This window comes from Eublepharis macularius, chromosome 4, assembly GCF_028583425.1.
Source record: "Eublepharis macularius isolate TG4126 chromosome 4, MPM_Emac_v1.0, whole genome shotgun sequence".
NCBI lineage: Eukaryota > Metazoa > Chordata > Lepidosauria > Squamata > Eublepharidae > Eublepharis > Eublepharis macularius.
The window spans coordinates 152,079,294-152,099,499 of NC_072793.1; the positions used below are offsets into that span (position 1 = coordinate 152,079,294).

General features: G+C 41.9%; 1 protein-coding gene across 1 annotated transcript in view; it reads right to left on the reverse strand.

The window, feature by feature from the left end:
- Positions 1–16,569: 16,569 nt before the first annotated feature.
- Positions 16,570–20,206, reverse strand: part of PRKAR2A (protein kinase cAMP-dependent type II regulatory subunit alpha) — a 145,320-nt gene continuing 141,683 nt past the window's right edge. Inside the window, exon 11 of the mRNA XM_054976940.1 lies at positions 16,570–19,995. Coding sequence (XP_054832915.1) covers positions 19,862–19,995 — 134 coding nt within the window. The 3' untranslated portion in view covers positions 16,570–19,861. The remainder of the gene's footprint in view (positions 19,996–20,206) is intronic.

A 20,206-nucleotide genomic window follows, 5' to 3' on the forward strand; every position in this document is an offset into this window, starting at 1 on the left:
CTGTCACCCCCAGCCCCCTCAATGAGCTGTTCCTTAAAAACTCTGTTCATTCTCCTGTGCTGCTACCCCCCTTCCTGAAAATCTTGTACAGAATATCAAAAAATATATCATTTATATCCTCCCTTCACATCCCTCCTCAAAACCCACCTCTCCTATGAATCCTTTTGCCTTTGGGGCCACATCCCCATCTGAAATTAAGCTTAAGTACCTCCCTATTTGATGACATTCATCCCTCATTACCCTCATCACTCCCTTCACCAGCGTAGAATGTAAGATTCCTTGGGGTAGAGACCTCTTTTTTGACTGTGTTACTCTACAAAATATCATGAGTGTACTAAAGCAATAACAGCAACAGTGCCCAAGACTATATACTTAAATGGAAAACAGGGCTAAGGGGCTTGATGTGTCTTTTGTTGCTCTCACAATTTGTATTAAATTTGTTGCTCACATCTCACTGATCTATGAAAACTGCTAGGACTAAAAGATATTTAGCATAAGATTGAAGGCAATAATATTAAGGGTTAGATCCAATCTTCTACAAACTGTTTGCAGAAGTGTTCCCGGCATCTCTTCCATCCCCAGCACTCCCCTAAGCTTCCCCACAAGCCCCTGCCGAGGGCTAGGGGACGCTACAGTACAATATGCCAATAGGCCATGTGGCATGGGGGCCTGCAGGAAAAAAGGGGTGTCAGCCAACATCACACACGCACATATTTTCATGACCTCAGCAAAAGTACGGGAAGTTGATTGGCCAATTCCCTTCCCTAACCTCAGCCCCACCTTGACCACACTGCCTGCAATACTGTACGGGAGGGATCCCCAACTCTGAATAACAGCTTTTCAGGGTAGGTGGGAGGTGCTTCTGGGGAATATAATTTGTATCCAGCCCTATGCATCTTCTGCTATTATGTGGGAATTTCAATTAACTGGCAAAACTAGCAAACTCTTAAATCTCTCAATCTTACTTGGAAAAATAGATAGATGATAGAACATTGTCAAACAAATTCCCACTATAAAAATTTACAAAGGATCGTCTTCAGTCTTTTGAGTCTACATTGTGCCTCTGTTTATCATGCTGCTCAAGAACATGCAAGTTGCATGAAAATCCTGTCCACTTGCTCTTCTATGGAACTACTTAAGAGAGATGTAACTTCTGTTGGCTTTCTTGTGCAACCAGAATGCTAGTTATCCTGTAATTATGAGTCACTATTAATAAACTATGCTGATCATTCATGACAAGCTGAAGCCCTTATTAACACATGAAGAATGCACCCTGGGGAACACTTGCATTACGCCCTCGGTTCGGTTTAGAGTTTAGACCTTGCCTCCCAATAGAAACTCAAGTGGGCAGCTGTCAGCATCAAAACAATATTTCTCCAGCTGCACCTGGTGCTGCAACAAGTTGTACGCTGATAATATGGCACAATCCCTATGTTAATAACTCAAACAGCAGCACAGTTGTGGCAGGGGTGGGGCATACCGAATGATAAATGATAGCCTATGAACTACACAGAACAGGTTAGCATTTCTTAGCCCCCCATAACATTGGCGTTCAAGCTCCCCTGATGAAGGTGATCAAAAATAGTTCGCGTACAGACAAAAAAACAGCACCTCAGACAAAACAAACAGCTTACAGAACTTACTTCCACAAACTGATGTAGCTTTTAGAATACAATTCATGAAGCACACAAGTATATCAACAACTATTAACTATGACCACAAACCTGAGAACAATATATGGGTAAATACCAGGCGTTAAGAAGAGGAAGGGATGACCACTACCTTCATGTTTAACTTGAGGAGGTGGCACATAATTCAGTTCTCTGGGAACCACAGCTTTCATTTTTAAAAAGAAAGTTTTCAGCCTTTAGGAAAGTACGCTCGAAAGCAATGCCAATGAAATATCGAAGCCAAGCTAGATGGCTGAACTAGATTTCCAGGTCTTAGGGATTTCCGTGTGTCTTCCTTCAAGCAACAAAAACAGAATTATATACATTAGTAAAAATGGGAGAATTATGCAAAAGCAGAGACAATATAATTAAATATTAAAGTGCCTAATCATACAGAACTGGGCTCTGTTGAGAGACGATTTGAATTACTTTTGCATATCCTTTCAGATTTTCAGTCCAGATTATAAACACGTTCTAACAGAAAACACTTCATACTCTAAATTTCTCCACAGAAACTCTCACAATTTCAGCCCAAACTGTGCACCAACCTAGATACAACAAGACACCGCTGAATGGAAATTCTGTGGGTTATAGAAGTATTAATAGCCAAACCACCTATTACATGTTCTCCTGCCCTAATAACTGGTTGCCAACCTCCAGGGGGGACTTGGGGTTCTCCGGGAATTCCAACTTATCTCCAGTTTACAAAGATCCAGACTACAGAGATCCTGGAGAAAACGACAGCTTTGGACTTATGGCTCACATCACTGCTAAGCTCCTTCCTTCTCTAAACGCCACCCTCCACAGGCTCTGCCCCCAAATCTCCAGGAATTGCCCAACCTGGCATTGGCAAGCCTACTACCTAAACGGACCTTCAGGCAACATATATAACTCTCCCCTTCCCTATTTCCCCTTTCACCATAATTCTGTGAAGCAAGCTAAACAGAGAGAAGATGACTGGCTCAAAGCCTCAAGGCAAAGTGGAGATTTGATCTCTGGTCTCCAAAATTCTAGTCCAGCATTCTAACTCAGTATTTCCCAGCAAAGGGATTCCACAGGCTGTCGTCGGGGGTTCCATAAGAAATCATGGAGCAAATAAATACCCCAAAATGTAATACCTCTAAAAATTCAAAATATCCCTCAAAATATCATGGTTATTAAGGTTATATTTAATTGAACTGTGTCTGTTTTATATTACTACAGAGCATTGACAATATAAATGACAATAATTGAGCAGTAACTGAATCGTGTTCCCTGCCATCAACTTTTTCTGGCCTGTAAACTTTTTCTTGCTGCTCAGGATTTGAAAAATTAATTTAGGGGTTTCCTCGTGGGAAAAAAGTTGGGACAACACTGCTCTAACCACTATAACCACACTTGATCTCACTGGATCAGGGAACTAGTGATGGAGGGGCTTTGAACCCCCTGTCCACCCTTGCCCAACGGTGGAAAACAAGTCCTTGGTGAAACAAATAGCCGGGGCTCCTGCCGTAGTTGCTTATCAATCTCGTTTTCTTTGCAGCTGGGTGTTTATAGGACAGTAAAATTATTGGCTGAAGCTCAAGCCTGGCCTTCAAATCGTATTTAGAGTAGCCTTTCTTTCACATATTAAGACAAGAATTGAATTAGTGTAATGTGAACTAGATTGTTCTCATCCTGCAACAACAAAAGAAATCAGATCACATTATGTACTTTTCATTTGACTCTTGTTCTTCTTCTTCCTTGTAATAATAATCCTCAAAACCAATATAATCCCAGTTTTAAAACCAGGAATTAAATATCACACTATAAAAGCAGGCAAACTCCTGGCAGACTTTGGAATAAGCTTTGGAGCTGATGCCAAATAAACATGGGATGTACAGCTGCCAGTGGCCCAGATTAGTTCAGAAGGAAATAGGAGGGCTGGAAATAACATGGAACAGGAGACTGTTGGACCTGTTGACACTGGCTTGTAGAGAAAAGTTCTGAGAAAAGAGAAGCTCATTGGTGAGTTTGTAGGCCCTTTTGAGTATTTTCAGACACAGCAATTGCCACCACAAAATGACTATTGTGGAGGCTGGGGACAGTCACAAAATGCTGGGATGTTCCAATCCAAACATCCTCCTATAATGGAGACAGCTATTTCCAAAGGGTAGTGCTGCCAGCCCAGTGGCGCAATGCTGTTTCTGACGAAAATCCAGAAGTAAAGTTACTACAACAGGATGATGCTTTAGGATTCCACTGATGTAATATGTCATGTCAACTTGCTTATATTATTTTTATCATTGTTTTCAGCTCTGTATCAGATTTCTCCTTGGTTTCAAATTTCTGCAGTCCTTACCCCATTGTATTATTTATTGAATGTCCCAGCCATTGATTGTATTGACCTACACTGTGTAATCCACCTTGAGTTTCAGTGAGAAAGCTGGATTATAAATAGCATAAATAAAACAGAGGCATGAAGAATTTAAAGGAATGGCGGCCTTACAAAGCTTCAGTAGTGCTTTACCAGAATGCAAGGGAACAGCTAGTGCTGCTTTTCCACGTATTTTACGTAGAAAAACACATACACTGAGACGTGATGAATCAACAACTGTGTTGTTTAGAGGTTGCCAAACTGAGTGAACAAATTGTTTATTCCCAGTCAAAATTTAATCGTGAGAGGGGCTTGAGAACACTAGGGGTGGGGGAGATGCTAATGTTACCATGATCTTAAACTCTGAGATGTATTGGGCAGGGCCTGATAATGTCAGCAGGAGGATCTGGTGATGTTGTATTAACTAGTTGTATCAGTAGTAATATCACTAACTAAGCATATAGCACATGTTGTCTGTGTGTACTCACAATCATGCACCTTTAATAAGCTAGGTTATATACCACTCTAAAACATAGAAACAATATGGCCGTTCCTCACATTTCTGTTACTCCTAGGATTGCCAGATGGGGTCCAGCCTAAGAACAGGCCTCAAGGAGAGGTTAGGGGAGTTACCTTGCATGCACACTCCTGGGTGGCATCACGATGTCACTGTAGGAAGTGACATCATCCCACTGACCCACCACTTCAAGGCACCACTTCTGGGCAGCACTGCACAGCTGTAGGAGGCTGTCCGGGGCATCTGGGCTGGCTGGCTGCTCCAGGGAGGTGCCGCACCACCACAGAAGACCAGCAGGGTGCAGTGGGTGGCTGGGTGGCTGGGACGGCAATTGATGGAGGCTGTGCCCAAGCCAGATGTCCAGTATTTTGGGATTGTTTTCCCAGACAGTTGCCCCAAATATTGGACTGTCTGGACCAAAACCAGTCTCCTGGCAACCCTAGTTATCCCATAAATTGTGTAAAACAGAATTGTTCAGGAGGGAACAAGGTTGTAGTGTAATGGAATGGAGGGTGCTTTTCTAAAGGAAAAAGGATTTTAGTCTATTCCATTGTTTATTGTATGTATTAACTTGCTCTTACTACATTGTTTTCTACTTTTGTGATTCCATTTTTTGTACTGTTAATAGCACATTTCATACTTTTTTTTGCATTGTTTCTAATTTTTATTGGATATTTCATGCTACCGCTTTGCCTTGCACTGTGCCATTCACCTAGAGACTGAGTAAGAAAGGCAGAGTAAATAAATAAGTGTGTGCTAAATGGAAAATGTAGTTGGAACACTCATTATCGATAACTGTCTCCCATCTGCATATCAGGTCCCTGAGAAAGGGGAACTGGGAATGCAAAATTCAGGAGGCCCAAGTCAGCTCAGGGGCTTATGAAGCCAGAGTCATGCTGCTTTCAGCAGACATTTACTTTTAATACAGTTCCGTACTGCAGCTACTAGGAGTGCAGGAAAGGCAGAGCACAGTAAATGCCTTATTCAGATATCCTTCATTTTTAGCACTGAAGCTCACATGACCATAATGAAGCTGGTGGCCAATTTTAAGACCACTTGCATTATTTTCTGATGACTCATGCCCTGATTACAAGGAGACAGACAGGTGGACACATGGTAGCAGCAAGCCAAATGATTCGTTTTCTTATATTTGATTTGGCTCAGGGTCATAATGGGAAGGGGGGAGATGGGGTCCCATGATAGCTCTCGACAGCCTAGTCTGCATATGCAGGAGCCATCTCAGCAGAAATGCTGCCTTTCTACCCAAATATGTTCCCCAAGGCAGCGAATATTAAAACCCTAAAAACAATTTAAAACACTTAAAAGTAGTATAAAAACAATTCAACAAACACACAACACAAAGAGGAAAGGAGAGCAATGCACAGAAGTCTTAGAAGAAAGCCATATATCTGGTAACATGGCATAGGGTTGCCAGATCCCAAGGGATGGAAGGGTTGGGGGGTGCGCATGGGGGATCTTATCTCATACACATGTGAACCACGTGCATGTTCTGGAAGACCTTTTTCTCACCAGGAATTACATCATTCCTGGCATGACAAGAAAGTCCTCCAGAGCATAGAGGAGCATGCTCCTGAGCTCCTAGGCCCATTCCCTGTACCACCTACCCTCCCCCCCCCCAGCCAGGTAAACAGTGGCAGGGGGCGAGGCTGGGAGCAGGGGATCACCTGCCCCCAGCAGAGGAATGGGATCCCTACATATCCATCAGCTATTCAGGGGAAAGTAATTCATGATCCCACTCAGAAACTTTTGTTGATTTAATTAGTATAACTACATCTTTCTTCCAAAGGATATTGCAGGGCAGAAGATGACAGGGTAGGATTCAAAACTGCATTGGAAACACTGAGGTTGGATAGGTGGAGAAAATAATTGAACAGTGCACTAAATACTAAAATGGGAGGATTTTTAAATTACACCTCTTGGCAAATTACTTCTGCCAATCTAGAAACCATTCCCTAATACTCAATAGAGTAATGTGTGAGAAAAAGTGAGAAAATGCACTTTGCACATGCAAAGTATTGCAAAGTATTGTGAGAAAAATGCACTTTGCACACGCACAGAGTGGATCTCTGTGGAGATCTCTCAGAATTACAACTGATATTCAGACAACAGAAATCAGTTTACCTGGAGAAAATGGCTGCCTTGGAGGGTGGACTCTAGGGCATGATACCCTACTGAGTGGTCTCCCTTACCCAAGCCCCACCCACCACAGAGTCCAACCCCAAGTCTCCAGGGATTTCCCAATCCTGAGTTGGCAACCGAAAAGGCTGCCTGGATATTCTGCCCCCTTAGCCTCTTGTCCTTCTGTAGCAAAGCCCTTATTTTTCTGTTGGGAAACAAGAAAGAAGCAAAAGAAGAAGATGATTGGACAGAGCAGATGAGAATGAATTTGATCAGAAATCAGACTCCGCTCCATCATGTTTATTCCCCCTGCTTCATTCCTTCCCAGGCAATTGGAACAAAAACTGTGTGCACATTTTTACTTATACCTGTACAACAAAAAGAGCTAGAACCATTTTTAAATTAAAGCAAGAAATTGGGGGGCATGACAATCCTCCCCTCACCCATAACTATAGTCCTGTCTATCCCAGGCTAGATGGCTATTGTGAAAAGAACTCAAAAATGGGAGAGTGAGCCATTTTATCTTGTATCAGGCAACTGGACCTCTAGAGAAAGCTGGGCTGGCAAAGTACGTACCCTGTTAGGCTTCCATGAATCAGGCTGCAATTCCATTTTCCATCAACATGTTCTTTCACATTATGTAAAAACTTATTTTTCAGCACCTCTTGAATCATGGAAACTGGCAAGATAATTGTTACTGTAAAATAGTTACTGTGTTAATTAAAGAAACATTGGTTGGTTAATTACATATAATTTAAATTCAATCTACGTAAATTCGCATATGAATAAGCACAATCCTTTTGAACTTAAAAACACACAGACACCGTTTTCAAAGAACCCTTTCTGCTCAGGACACAGAATGCCTCTTCCAAGATGGTTTCAGGTAAGTAGCTGGTTGATCTGCAGAAGAACAGTAGGATTTCAGGCCAGCAGCACTTTGACTCTCAAAAGCTTATACCCTGGGACATCTTGTCGGTCTCTAAGGTGCCATTGGACTCAAATCCTTCTCTTCCAAGATGGTACCTACCATTCAGTTTTGTGGAAGTGCACATCAATTATTGTGACAAATTTCGATCAACAAATATGCCACTGACTAATCATGCATAAGAATCAGCCAGACATTGCATCCCTAAGCGACTTTTGAAAATACCATACTATTTTGGCTTGAACAAAAGCCCTTACACTAATTTTTAAACATCACTGCTAAATTCCTCCAAAGCCAATATGCAGCCGAAAGAAATAATTATTAATTTTATTTCTCTTTTGATGCAGAACACACACTGTGGTGAGTAAGACAGGATTTGAGGGAGAGAAGTTTTGGTGAAAAAGCAAGCAGGAGCCAGAAAACACATAACTGAGCTCCATGGCACCCTTGGCCGTGACACTGGTATCAGTTCAAATGATTTATTACAGTTGCTCTGGGTGCCTAGCATTCTAACGCCCGTCACATTTCTTATGAGAACAAATCAATGGTTTAAGTCCCAGATGCAAAGCATTTACCGGGATCAAAGACAGATGTTCAAAAGTTGGCAAACCACTACTCATTCCCAACTTGCACTGCTGTTCCCCACCCCCTCCCCCAAAGACATATTAGAGCTAAGCTACAAGTGACGCCTGACACAGGTCGGACACTTGTCAGCTTCCCTCAAGTTTTGATGGGAAATGTAGGCATCCTGGTCTTGCAGCTGTAATGGAGAGCCAAGCTGTAAAACCAACACGCCTACATTTCCCATCAAAACTTGAGGTAAGCTGACAAGTGTCCAACCTGTGTAAGGCATCACTTGTAGCTTGGCTCTTAGATATTTAATTATCAACTCCTTATAGCTTTCCAAGCCAGATATAATAATGGGGAAAGACCAGCTAATGTTGAGATTGCCATCCAAGAAAAGGAGGGGGGTCTGAAGATGAATCATGGGAGAAGGGGAAAGCTGGCAATGCTATAGAAGGGAAGTTACTTTACAGAACTCTCCAAATAGGACTGATCCCTGAACGCCTGCTATTTGGACCATTTTGCAACTTCATCTATACAAAACTTTTTTTAGTATTGTTTGGCAGGAAATTTTATACCCAGCTATTTTCCCTATGATGGTTGGCTTTAACCAGCCCAGAGGCAAGCAGGAACAAGCAGCAAAATGCCTTAATCCTTTGCATTTGTTATTACTGCATAATAAAACAAAGCAAACGACTCTATAAAATTAATTTTAACTGGCAATCTCAGGTGCTAAATGTCAGCCTATACAAACATTTCTATAAGACTGAACAGAAAATACCAAGGCTGAGATTTGACAATGTCTCTTCAGGAAGAATCTTTCATGGTTTGGGGAAAGCCACTGAGAATATGTTTCTATATACTACTACCTGGCTGGCACTCAAAAAATAAAGTTCTTACTAGACCAAAAGATTGTAGTGACATAGCGCTTGATTCAGCAGAACACTTCTACGGACAGGAGGAGGGGGTGATTTTAGTCAGCACCCTCCATCCCGCTGCAGAGCTCTTAATCTACTCTCATGTTATTTTGGGGGGGGCTCTACTCCCCAAAGAGGCATTTCAGGGAACATTTTGGGCTGCTGGTGGAAATCCCTTCCATCAGCAGAGCTTTTCTGTAGGATCCAAGCTATACAGAGGGAAGATGGAGCACAAATAATGCAGATTTGTAAGTTAAAACTTGGGCTGACCTCAAATGGGGAGAGTGCATTTTGCATAAAATATTGCTCGCTACTTTTTCGGTGGTAATTGTGAGGCCTGCAAAATGGAATGAAAATAGCTTGCCCTTCAGAAAGAGGGCCCGGAACTCTGCTGTCACTCTGACTTGGCTTTCTGGCATTTACATAGCCAAATCTGATTGGCTACATGGTGCCACATTGGCTATACGATCCTCAACTGACTTGCTCAGGTAACCAGACAGTAAAACAAATCTTTTTAAAGTAATTTTAAAAATGGTTTTGGAAAAATAGCCTTGAAAGGAGCAGACCTTGCAGCTACAGCCTATCACTTCCTTTCCTCAACAGGAGAGTTGGATCAGTGGAGCCCAGCGGTAATTGTTCGCAGTTGCCTGCTCGGAATTTTTGCTCATTGCAGACAACATGGTAAGTGCCTAATGTTTAAAAAAAGCCATAGTACGGAAAGGTATTATACTGTTAAAATGCCCAGCTGAGGAAGGAGAAAGCATGCTGCAAATCTAGCAATGCGCACACAGAATGCAATGCAAGACAATATTTCAGTCTAAGGAGAAAAATAAGCTGTCTTACTGTAGCAATATATTGGCAGCATCTACTATTTTCCAGTTCTTCAAGCTTCAGTCAACCCAAATTCCTAGTAAGGTCAACAGCTACAAATGTTATAGTCAGGTCATTTCATAGAAAAAGAGCTGGAGGAACTCGTTAGCATAACTCATTAGCATATGCCACAGCCTTGACATCACCAGAAGTGTGTCATTAGCATAACTGATTTGCATATGCCACACCCCCTGACATCACCTATCCTGGCTGTTTCGGACCTGATCTTGGCTATTCACGGCCAAAATTGGGCCCAAAATGGCAAAAAGGGGCTGAAAATGGCCCAAAAGGGGCCCAAAATGGTCAGGATCGGGCCGCTGCTGAGTGGGAAAATGATCCACCACCCGTCAGAGACCCAATCCGGGCCGTTTAAGCCCCAATCCAGGCTGAAACTGGCCCAAAATGGCATTCAGGTGGGAGGGACCACCTGACATGTGACCTCTTTGGGGAACTGCATTCCTGTGTGTTCCCCCTCGAAATAAGCCCTGGTTATAGGCAGGAGGGCTGAGTGCACATGATGGTACTAAGGTAATCAACTCCCCATCACCCAAATCCTCCTGAGTCTTATTGGGCAGGGCCTGATGGGATCACCACCTAGTGATATCACACTGAATAGCTGTATTAATTCTATCAGTTCCACATACGGCTAGCTATGTATCACATGGTACCTGTGTGCAGTCAATCATGTGGCTTTGAAGTAGTCTATTTACCAGACTAATTTTTTTCAAAGCTCATAGTTGAGCTTTCGTGCCCATTCTTGTCTTCCATCTCCATAAACAAGAGGTATCACACGTGGGCACCCTTAGGTCTTACGAGGCAGCCTATAACTGCAATACAGAACACTAACAGCTATCCAGTAAAGTGATATGCTTATAGAATCCCTTTTTATTTAATTAGTGCACCCAAGTTCTTTTCTCAAGATATTGTCAGATATAAAAAGGGTGGGATTCAAAAGTTGTTGGGCAAGCAGTGGGTGGGTGGGGTTGATAGCAATTAATCAGCAGCTTAATTACTAACATGGGAGTTACACTTGCCTACACAGCAGTTCCTGTAGCCTAGAAATAATATCCCTAACACCCTGTAGATAGGATGTGCATCTTATTGTGTAGAGAAGGAAATGCCCTCTGTACATGTGCAGAGTATTTGCAGTCTCAGCATTCAAAGTATTGATTATTCTTGGCACAGATTGGTTTTAGATCCTCCCAAAGATCTAACTTTTCTGTAGTAAGAGGTAGGAGTGGTTCTGCTTAGATATATGCACCTCAAACATCTGGCCTCTTTCAGTGAAGAATTTTATTCTGTGGAGAGGTTCAGTTCAAACCTGCTTGAACAGTATGCCTCTTCGGTTCTTTAGCTCCAGTACGATGACGATGATTCTTCTCTTTTTCTGAGGGTGGAGGAAGTGAAGACAGGAGCTTGTCCGTGGTTATTCACTGGTGAGTATCAGCATTCTGCACATGCTCTGGATATTCATTCCCCCCTCCCCCACCCCCGGTAGTTCACATCCTCTTGAGGCAAATTTCCCACTGCAACAGAAGGCTGAAGGAAGAGGATTAAATCTAGCTATGAGATTCACCCACTCCCAAGGCAAATTCCCCACTCCAAGGAGCAGTAGAAATCTCACTCCGCTTTTATCACTGTGTACTTTAAAAGGAGAACAGAAACAGACAAGAAACAAAAGGTTCAAGGACACAGCAGATGAGAATAGAGCTCCAGCCTCTTGGCGGCTCCTCCTGCATCATTCCTTCCCAAGCAAGGACAAAAACTACTTGCTCATTATCACTTTTCTTTCAGCAACAAAGACGGGGTAGAGACATTAATGAAATCTGGGAATTCACAGACGAGAAACACTCCACTTGGCCACTGCCCTCCAGTCTCCTCTCATTAGTTCCATTCCTAGTACAAAGTCATTGAGAACTCTCTGCTCTTTTATGTAGCCTGAGAAACACCACCATGTAAAAGCTTCTACTTTACCTGAACATGAGATCGTTGGGAATCCAAGTGGCTGAGAAATCCAGTTTTAATTAAGGCCTGCCCAACGGCACTAGGCCAGTAAAATTTGATGTATTGTCTAGTGCCTCTCCACTATGTTTCAGATTTACAGCTGATTTCTTCTTTTTAGTGAAACATTTTAAGATCCTCCATCTGGGGCAATCACAGTCTATCCCATATACTGCTAACACACTAGAACTACATGTATATTCTCTCTCTCTCTCTCTCTCTCTCTCTCTCTCACACACACACACACACACACACACACACACAGAGTCCAATCAATGCTCAATGAAGTATGCACACCATCTCCTGCTACCATTTTGAAGACACTTGTCACTATTTAAGCAAGAGTGGGAGAAAGTCTGAAGATCTTGAACTGATTAATAATAGCGTCTTGAATATGCTTCAGAGGCTTTACTTTTTGCAGAAATGCATTATAATTCAATGACAATTTAATCTGTGACAAGCCCATCAAAACTTTAAGAGCTTATTATGGACTATAATGTTTTGATTTAGAGAGTCACAGAAGTTTAGAATTTTAAAAGGCGAAAATCAGCCAATTTGTGCCTTTGACTGGAATCAGACAGCATAAGCCTCACTATGGAGAACAGGCAATTTTCTACTTAATACAGCTAATGTCAGAGTGAAACAAGTTTCTCATCAACTTGTAGGCAAACAAACATCAAAAGTGTAATTTGCACCATGAGTTACATAATTCATCCCTTTGCAACAGCAACATGAGTTTTGCAAATGAAACAAATGGGGGGCCCCCAAGGACTTACAGGGAACATCTTAAACCCACCCCTTGTCCTCTTTTGCTTCCCTAAAAGCACCTATAGCCTCACCTCTTTTTTCTGCTTCCTTCTCTCCTTCCCAAGCACCAGCCAACCTACCTATATCTGCCCCCATCTTCAAGCTTCTCTCCCCCTGGCATCCTCTCCCCAGGAAAACTTTGGCCAGGTTGTGCAGTGCTGGCTGAGCCTAGCCCAGTAGTGCAGTGGGGAACCCACAAGGACTTGCTGGGGGCACCTCACTTCCCCCTGTATCCTCTCCCATTTTTCCTCCTTCCTTCCTTCTAGCAGACCCCATATCTTCATTTTCCCCTGCTTCCTTTCCACCCACCCATCTACCTTTTATCTCCCCCCCCCCACCATCATCTGCTGTATTTATTATTTCTCCATAACAGGAACCCAAAGCAGCTTACATCATTCTCTTCTCTATTTTATCCTCACAACAATCCTGTGAGGTCGGTTGGGCTAAGACTATATGGCCAGCCCAATCATCCAATGTGGCTGCTGCTGAACAGTAGCAAGCAGCCAGGCCTGGGTGAGTCATACAGATCACATGGTAGCAAGTTGCCCAGTGGTTGTTTCCATGCCTGGCCTCCAATGAGTCTTCCCTAAAAGGCTAAAATACTTCTGTCAAGGGGCCCTTACCCACTGTCTGACATTTCCTGACAGAAATCAAGGCTTGAATACTGTTGTAGTTGCCTAGCAATGGCTGCGAGAATGGTTCTTAAAGCTACAGGCATTCTTTTCATCATTCTAGTTTTTTTTAAAGCCCCCCCCCTAAAGATTTCAGATTTTTCAGCAAATCTGGGGCTTTTCTGAGGTTTGTAGAAAGATCTGTCTTGTCTGTCCATGGCCCCAATCTCTGGATGTATCCACAGATGTGGCCATGTTGAGAATTAGGTATGATGATTCTTCACTTGAATTCAGTTGTAAACAGTCAAGTAAACCATTACTGCATGATTTATTTCAGCTACACTTTGGAGGGTAGATCTTCTCCAAAGGGAATCTCTAGGGGTTTTTTTTAATCAAAAAGCAGGAGGAAATGGACATACAGCTTGCAGCATAATCAAATATGCAAAGAAACTGAGAATCTTCCACTAAAAGCAATGGGAAGAGTTTCTGAAGGTCTGATGGTCCCAGGGCTCTGTAAGGGCTCTGATGTGACCCTTAAATATGATGGCCTGGAGCCTATGGAGCACCCACTTGTAAGGACATTAACAATGCAAATCTTTTCTGCTCTCTCCCTTCTCCCAGCAATCCTGATACCTCCAAAATGCTGATGCTGGAAGTTGCAGGACTTACAACGAACAAAAATCCATAAAGTCCAGGGGGCTGTAAAACAGAGAAGGAACTGGGCCACCTTCCTGTTCTTACAGAGGTGTGTCTGATGATTCAAGACATTCTGGTGGTGCAGGAACAGGGCTAACCGGACTCTCCGGCCTCACTCCAGCCCCATGGGCCGCATGATCATTTGTTCAATTGCACAATCTTCAACATCAGCACTTTGAAGGTGATGGTGGAGAGGCTGCTAGGGGAAGGACAAGAAAAAACTCATTCACAGACTCACACATCTACTCCATAGCATCCAAGCCAGTAAGTCCAGTTTCTAAATGGCATACTAGACCTTTGTGCCCCAAGATTGCACAATTCAGTTAAAGACTAACAATTTATTACAGCATAAGCTTTGGAGGAATAGAACCTACTTCAAAACGCATAAAGTGTAACTTTAGATAGAAGATATAGATTACCTCTCTCTCAAACACTTATGGGCCTTGGGGCACATTTCTCAAGAAACATGCAGCCCAGCATTCTGTTGAAATGGCTTGAACAAAAAGATGGTCACTCACACTATGCTTTTGTGCCCTCTGGCTTTGCGATCCAACATGATGCGATGTATAAAGTCTGTTGAATGCTTTTTGCTATTTAGACTTTTTAAAATCTGTGAATGCCACGTGACAAAACACATTCTTTTGAACTGTTAAGATTTACTTTTAACAGCTTTTACACCCATCTACCCATGTCATATTTTTATAAACAGCGTCATTGTTTATTTTGCTTACATCTTCACAGATGGTATCATTTGTATTCCTCTATTTTTCTTTACTCCTGTTTACGTTTGTTTTTTTTGCTACCCCCATGTATATTCATTGGCCAAGTGTCATACATCTATATGATGGTCTCTAGTCCAGGCATGTTTATGCCAACAGACTATAATGGCTACTCCCCCTGCCCATACACAAACCCCGCCCATAATGGCTACTCCCTCTGCCCATACATTAAGAAATAATCATGTGGTACCTTCTCTGAGCGGAACTACAAGTGACAAAAGGCACAGGTTGGACACTTGTCAGCTTCCCTCAAGTTTTGATGGGAAATGTAGGCATCCTAGTCTTGCAGCTTGGCTCTCTGACTGCTGTCCAATGGACTTTTCAACTGTCACTTGTCCAACATTCCGCCAAGCTGCCTACATTTCCCATCAAAACTTGAGGGAAGCTGACAAGTGTCCAACCTGTGCCTTTTGTCACTTGTAGTTCCCACTCACTGTTAGGGTCTCTCTTGACATGCAGGTTTCCACTGCCATACAGCAGTTAAAAAGTAAATGGTTGTTTAAAAAAAAATATATCCCAAATGGCCTCAGGCCTTCGAATGCCTCCGCAGGGAAAGGCTCCCCCCTCCCCCTTCAAGCCATTTCTGAGTCACAATAGCACTGAGGGGGTCCTCCGTTTTTACTTCTCCATGTGCACAGAATACTCCACATGGAGCAGAAAAAAACAGGGGGGGGGGAACCTTCCTCCCATGCTATTTTGACAGGGGAAACGGCTTGAGAGGGAGGAGCCCCTCCCCCTCATGGAGGCATTCTGAGACGGTTTCAGCTCTCCTTTATTTTTTAACAGCTGCTGTATAGCTGCAGGGAACTCACTCTTTAAAAACCTGTACATTTAGCTTGACCTTTAGCTTCCCATGTGCAAGGAATTTTTGCTATGGGCGACCATTCCACTGTGATCTCCCAAATGCAGTTTGAACACAAAAGGGCTGTAACCACAACTTTTATTAATATTTTTAAAAGAGGGAATTTATGGATTTCTCAGGGTTCTTAGACAGTTGACATTTCACTGCTTTTCTGTTCTCTGCATTAGTTAAACTGAATCTTCTTTTCAGTCTCTGAACAATGAAAAGGGTTATATTTGCTGGATCAAGATAAAAATGCACCAGACACCATACTGAAACATACACACAAGAGTGTAATCAGGAAGGCTGGACATGGCATGTCAGCTTTTATTAGTTGGAAGTGACGTCAAACCCCAGAACTTATTGAGATCAGTATTTTTATATGGCAGATGTTCGCTCCTTATCTTGTGCAATATTATATAGTGCAAGAACTGATCTTCAAACAATTTTGAAAAATCAAATACTAGTTGTAAGAATGACTTAAAACAACACTCCCATCTAGCAATAAGATTTTTTAAAAAGAACATCCCAAACACTAAATGCAACAGACCAATTTGTCAGAACCAATCTGTGGAATTCTCACAGGCAAGACACATTTCAAGCACTTGGAGCCCTGAGGTAGCATCTTTATGCAAAACTAAGATTACTTTTCATAACTGGAGGAAAGCAGTGGCAGCATGTGGTTTAAGCTTTAGCTAGACTCAGCAAGTGTGTGTCATGCTCCTAAGAGATTTGGGACACTGTTTCTTCTTGGTGATCAAGGTCCAGCATAGCCCTATAGCCTGTACATGGAAAAACCACAGAAAAGGCCTCACCCAATGAAATGCAGCCGGAGAGACTGGAAGGGGTATGTATGCGTGTGGGACAACATCAGCAATTCAAACAACAGGAGATAACTGGAGTGAAAAAAACCAGAGAAGTTGTATTTTTGGCAAGACTGGTTTACAAACACATGCCTGGAACAATTGAAAAGAAAAAAGTAACAAAGGGGTTGCCTTTTCCTTTGTGCAAATCTGCACTCTCTCGCTGATTGTTTTTAAAGACAGGGGCTTTAGTTTTAATACATTGTGAAAACTTCTGCTGTGACAATAACAGAAATATAATACCAGGACACTAATCTCTTCCCAGTGACTTCAAAAATGACGATCAGAAAGTTTTTAAAAAGATACAGTCTCAGACACCACCACTCTCATTAGCCACTTTGCTGCTGAGTTCTCTTATTAAAGCTAGACATCACCAATGGCTTTATGCAAAGCAATAGCAGATTTCTTCCCCCCCTTACACAGAGTGATATAAAGAGAAAACACAACATTTGTGAGAATGATCAAATAAAAAGTCAAAAAAGTTAATGGCCAGAGTGAAGAAGGGATCTTAAGATGAAACAGAATCACATTGTCAGACACCAGCTGGAAGGAGAGAGGCGTAAGTGGAATACATGACTAGAAGCTAGAGTTAGAGCATTGTAAATATTGCACAATAAATCCCTTACAAACCCCAAATCATTACTATTCAGACAAATCCCAATGGCTCATTTCCAAAAATGCTGCTGTTCTCTTCTCAGCACTGGGGTAACCCACATATACATCCACAAATTGGACTTGCTTTAGAATCCAACCCCTCTCCTCACACGCACACAAAAGGTTGGTTATCATTCTGATGGAACCTACAGGTGGAATTCTTTTTGTGCTCTTAAGAAAGTAATTAATGTAATCATTTCACTATTACATATGTATGCAGATAAAAAGATTTTACACATTGAAACAAAGATCCCAGTTTGGGGTTGTGCAACTCAGCACTGAGAGGTATTGTTTTCTGGGGTATGTGTGTTATTTTTTCCTGGGAAATATACAGATCAAGATCAACAATCAGGGCCCTATTCACCCCTCACCCTGGCTTTCAGTTCTGTGTATGGCTTCCTGAACATTGTTCATTGCCCTATTCGATCTCTTTTTCCCTCCAGTTCCATCAAAGAGAACCACAGCAAATGTTCTTTGATTTTGGCCAGGTGGGAAAGAAGCAACTTTGTGTAGTCTATGCACTATGAAAGCAAAGTAGTATTAACTAGCACCCAACAGTCCATCACAAAAGCCTTTGGGACAAATGGGATGCCTATATGAGAGGGAAACCTACACAATGGCTCAAAATCTTTATCTAGGGGGCATAAGTTCGGCTCATTTGAAAATCTGGCAAAGTCTTCATGAATATTCAAGCAAGACTGGCTGGGAAATACCAGCAGTGCTGCACAATCCATGTCTTTTCCACAGTGATTTGTTTTTCCTTAACTCCCTTCATTAAATTCATAGCCTAGAAGAAGTTTACAAAGAAATAATCCTACAATTAAAAACAGTATCTTTGGTGTAAAAAATCTTATGATGAAAGTTGTGTATTTTCTTCTGGCTTCTGAGACTGTAAGCGAACATGTCTCCTGTAACAAAGGCATTAGAAAAATGAACATGATATGATCACCAGGAATTTAGTATCTTTTGCAAAGGCATTTGTTACAAAAAAAAAAGGCCTTGTGCCTTCAAACTAGTAGAATATCATACCCTGATTTAACAACATATTAAAATTAAATCATAAATTACCAATACAGGAAAAGAAATCATTGCAGTTCAGAAAATGGACACTGACTGGGAGAGAACTTGCAGGTTATCTTGTGGGGCTGCCAGGAAAGATGAATTCCAGGTGGTGGAATTATTTCAGGGCCATAAGTAAATACTGGTTTATTGTATCAATCAGAAACCCACAATCAGTATAATTCTATCTGTGAACTATTTATAACATGCTAAGAAAAAAAATTATAATGAAAAGACTGAAATTGAAATTACTGTTTACTGGTTCGATATCTTAAATTTTAATGCTTCGACAGACCAATTTTAAGGTCCATTTCTTCGGATCACACTAAGATAAAACTGAATCCAGATGTTACTTTTGGAAAGCCTTACCGCAGAAACTGATGCCTAAGTTTAAAAATGTTACTGACTTAGCTGATATTTTTTAGAGAATGTCATTGACTGAATCTTAGCTCAAAAAAATCCTGTATTTGCATGCCAGTTGTCCAAAGAGTAAATGCAAATTTTTTCGTTTTATCATTTTTTTAAAAAAATCATTCACTTCTGAAGTAAAAGGTTGATAATTTTCAAAAGATTTAGTAAATAGACTTGGCAACTGTAAAACACTGTTGCTGAAGGGAGGTCCCTTTAGGCTGTAAATATTTTCTTCAAATTACCCTCCCCCACCCAAAAAAATCGAATTTCTATTTTTAAAAAAACAGCATTAAAACTCCATTCTGCCCAGGTGAGTGCCTTATGGAATCTAGGAGTACAAAGAATCTCCATGAGCAGGAACTTGGATTATGTGCTGTTTGTTTTTCATGAAGTCACAAATCAATTCAATCTAATAGACAACAACAGTTTTGGGGGACAATGCAGATGCAACATTCTTGTGGCCACTGGATCCTTTGGACTATTCTTCAAATTCCATGAAGCCTTAAAAATGCTGTTACAGATACAGCTCACGTTTCAGTATTTTGTTTCATTACCCCTTATTGACTAGGCATGCTCCCGTTGAGTTCTTAAACCATAGGAGCTGAAGTACCTGCCATATCCCACAGATGGCACAACAGTTCAGGCCTAACAAGCTCGCAAGTTCTGACACATCTCCATCCTCTTGGAAAGTTCACAACTATTTCAAATCCAAGGAAATCATCATTAAATGCAGTTTGCGGTATTCAGAGGGAAAAGAAAACACTGAAAATAAGATACTATAAGGAGGTGGCTGTCCCTGAGGCAAGGAAGAGCCACCTCCCACCCCCAATCACTTGCAAACGTTTTTGTCATTTTTCCCTTTCTTTAAAAAAGTGAGAACAACAGAGAGGGCTCCACATCTTTGTATCAGGCACTTAAATTGTTGGAGAGACATGCCATTCTGAACCAAGCAAAGTGAAAGGGGGATTAAGAAACTCAGCAGTAAGCTAGGTCTAATAATGAAATTTCAGCAGCAAAGCAGAGGCCTGGAGCGAGCCTTGACCCACCCAGCTGTGCTGAGACCTATGTAGGTTTCTAAAAAAAATGCCCAAGAAGACACCAACAGCCACTGTCCCGTAGTGTCCATATTTCATTTGTGTGGTGCTGCTAATAGGAGGCTCTTCTGTGTCTTGAACTGAGAAGGCACTAAGGTAACTTTGTGCCTAATTGCCTGGATCGGTCAGGTCCAAGCTAGAACCAAACAATGCCACCAGCTGCTCTTCATAATGTGTTATATTCCTCTTCATAATGTCCATACAGGGCCCGAGTAACCTCTCGAACGCTTGTACATCCATAACTGCACAAAAACACAAAGATACAAGGAAGAAACACATGAACATTGACTGCAAGGGAAGGGGTGAGGAGAGAATCCCAATGAACTCAACTGTCAATGGAACAAACTTCTCAGGAATGCTGCAAGATGCCCTCCCTGGGAGCTCTAAAAGTTGCACTGCGTGAAAAGCCCCTGCATAATGGTGTGAGTCAAGGAAATACACATTGCTGCATAG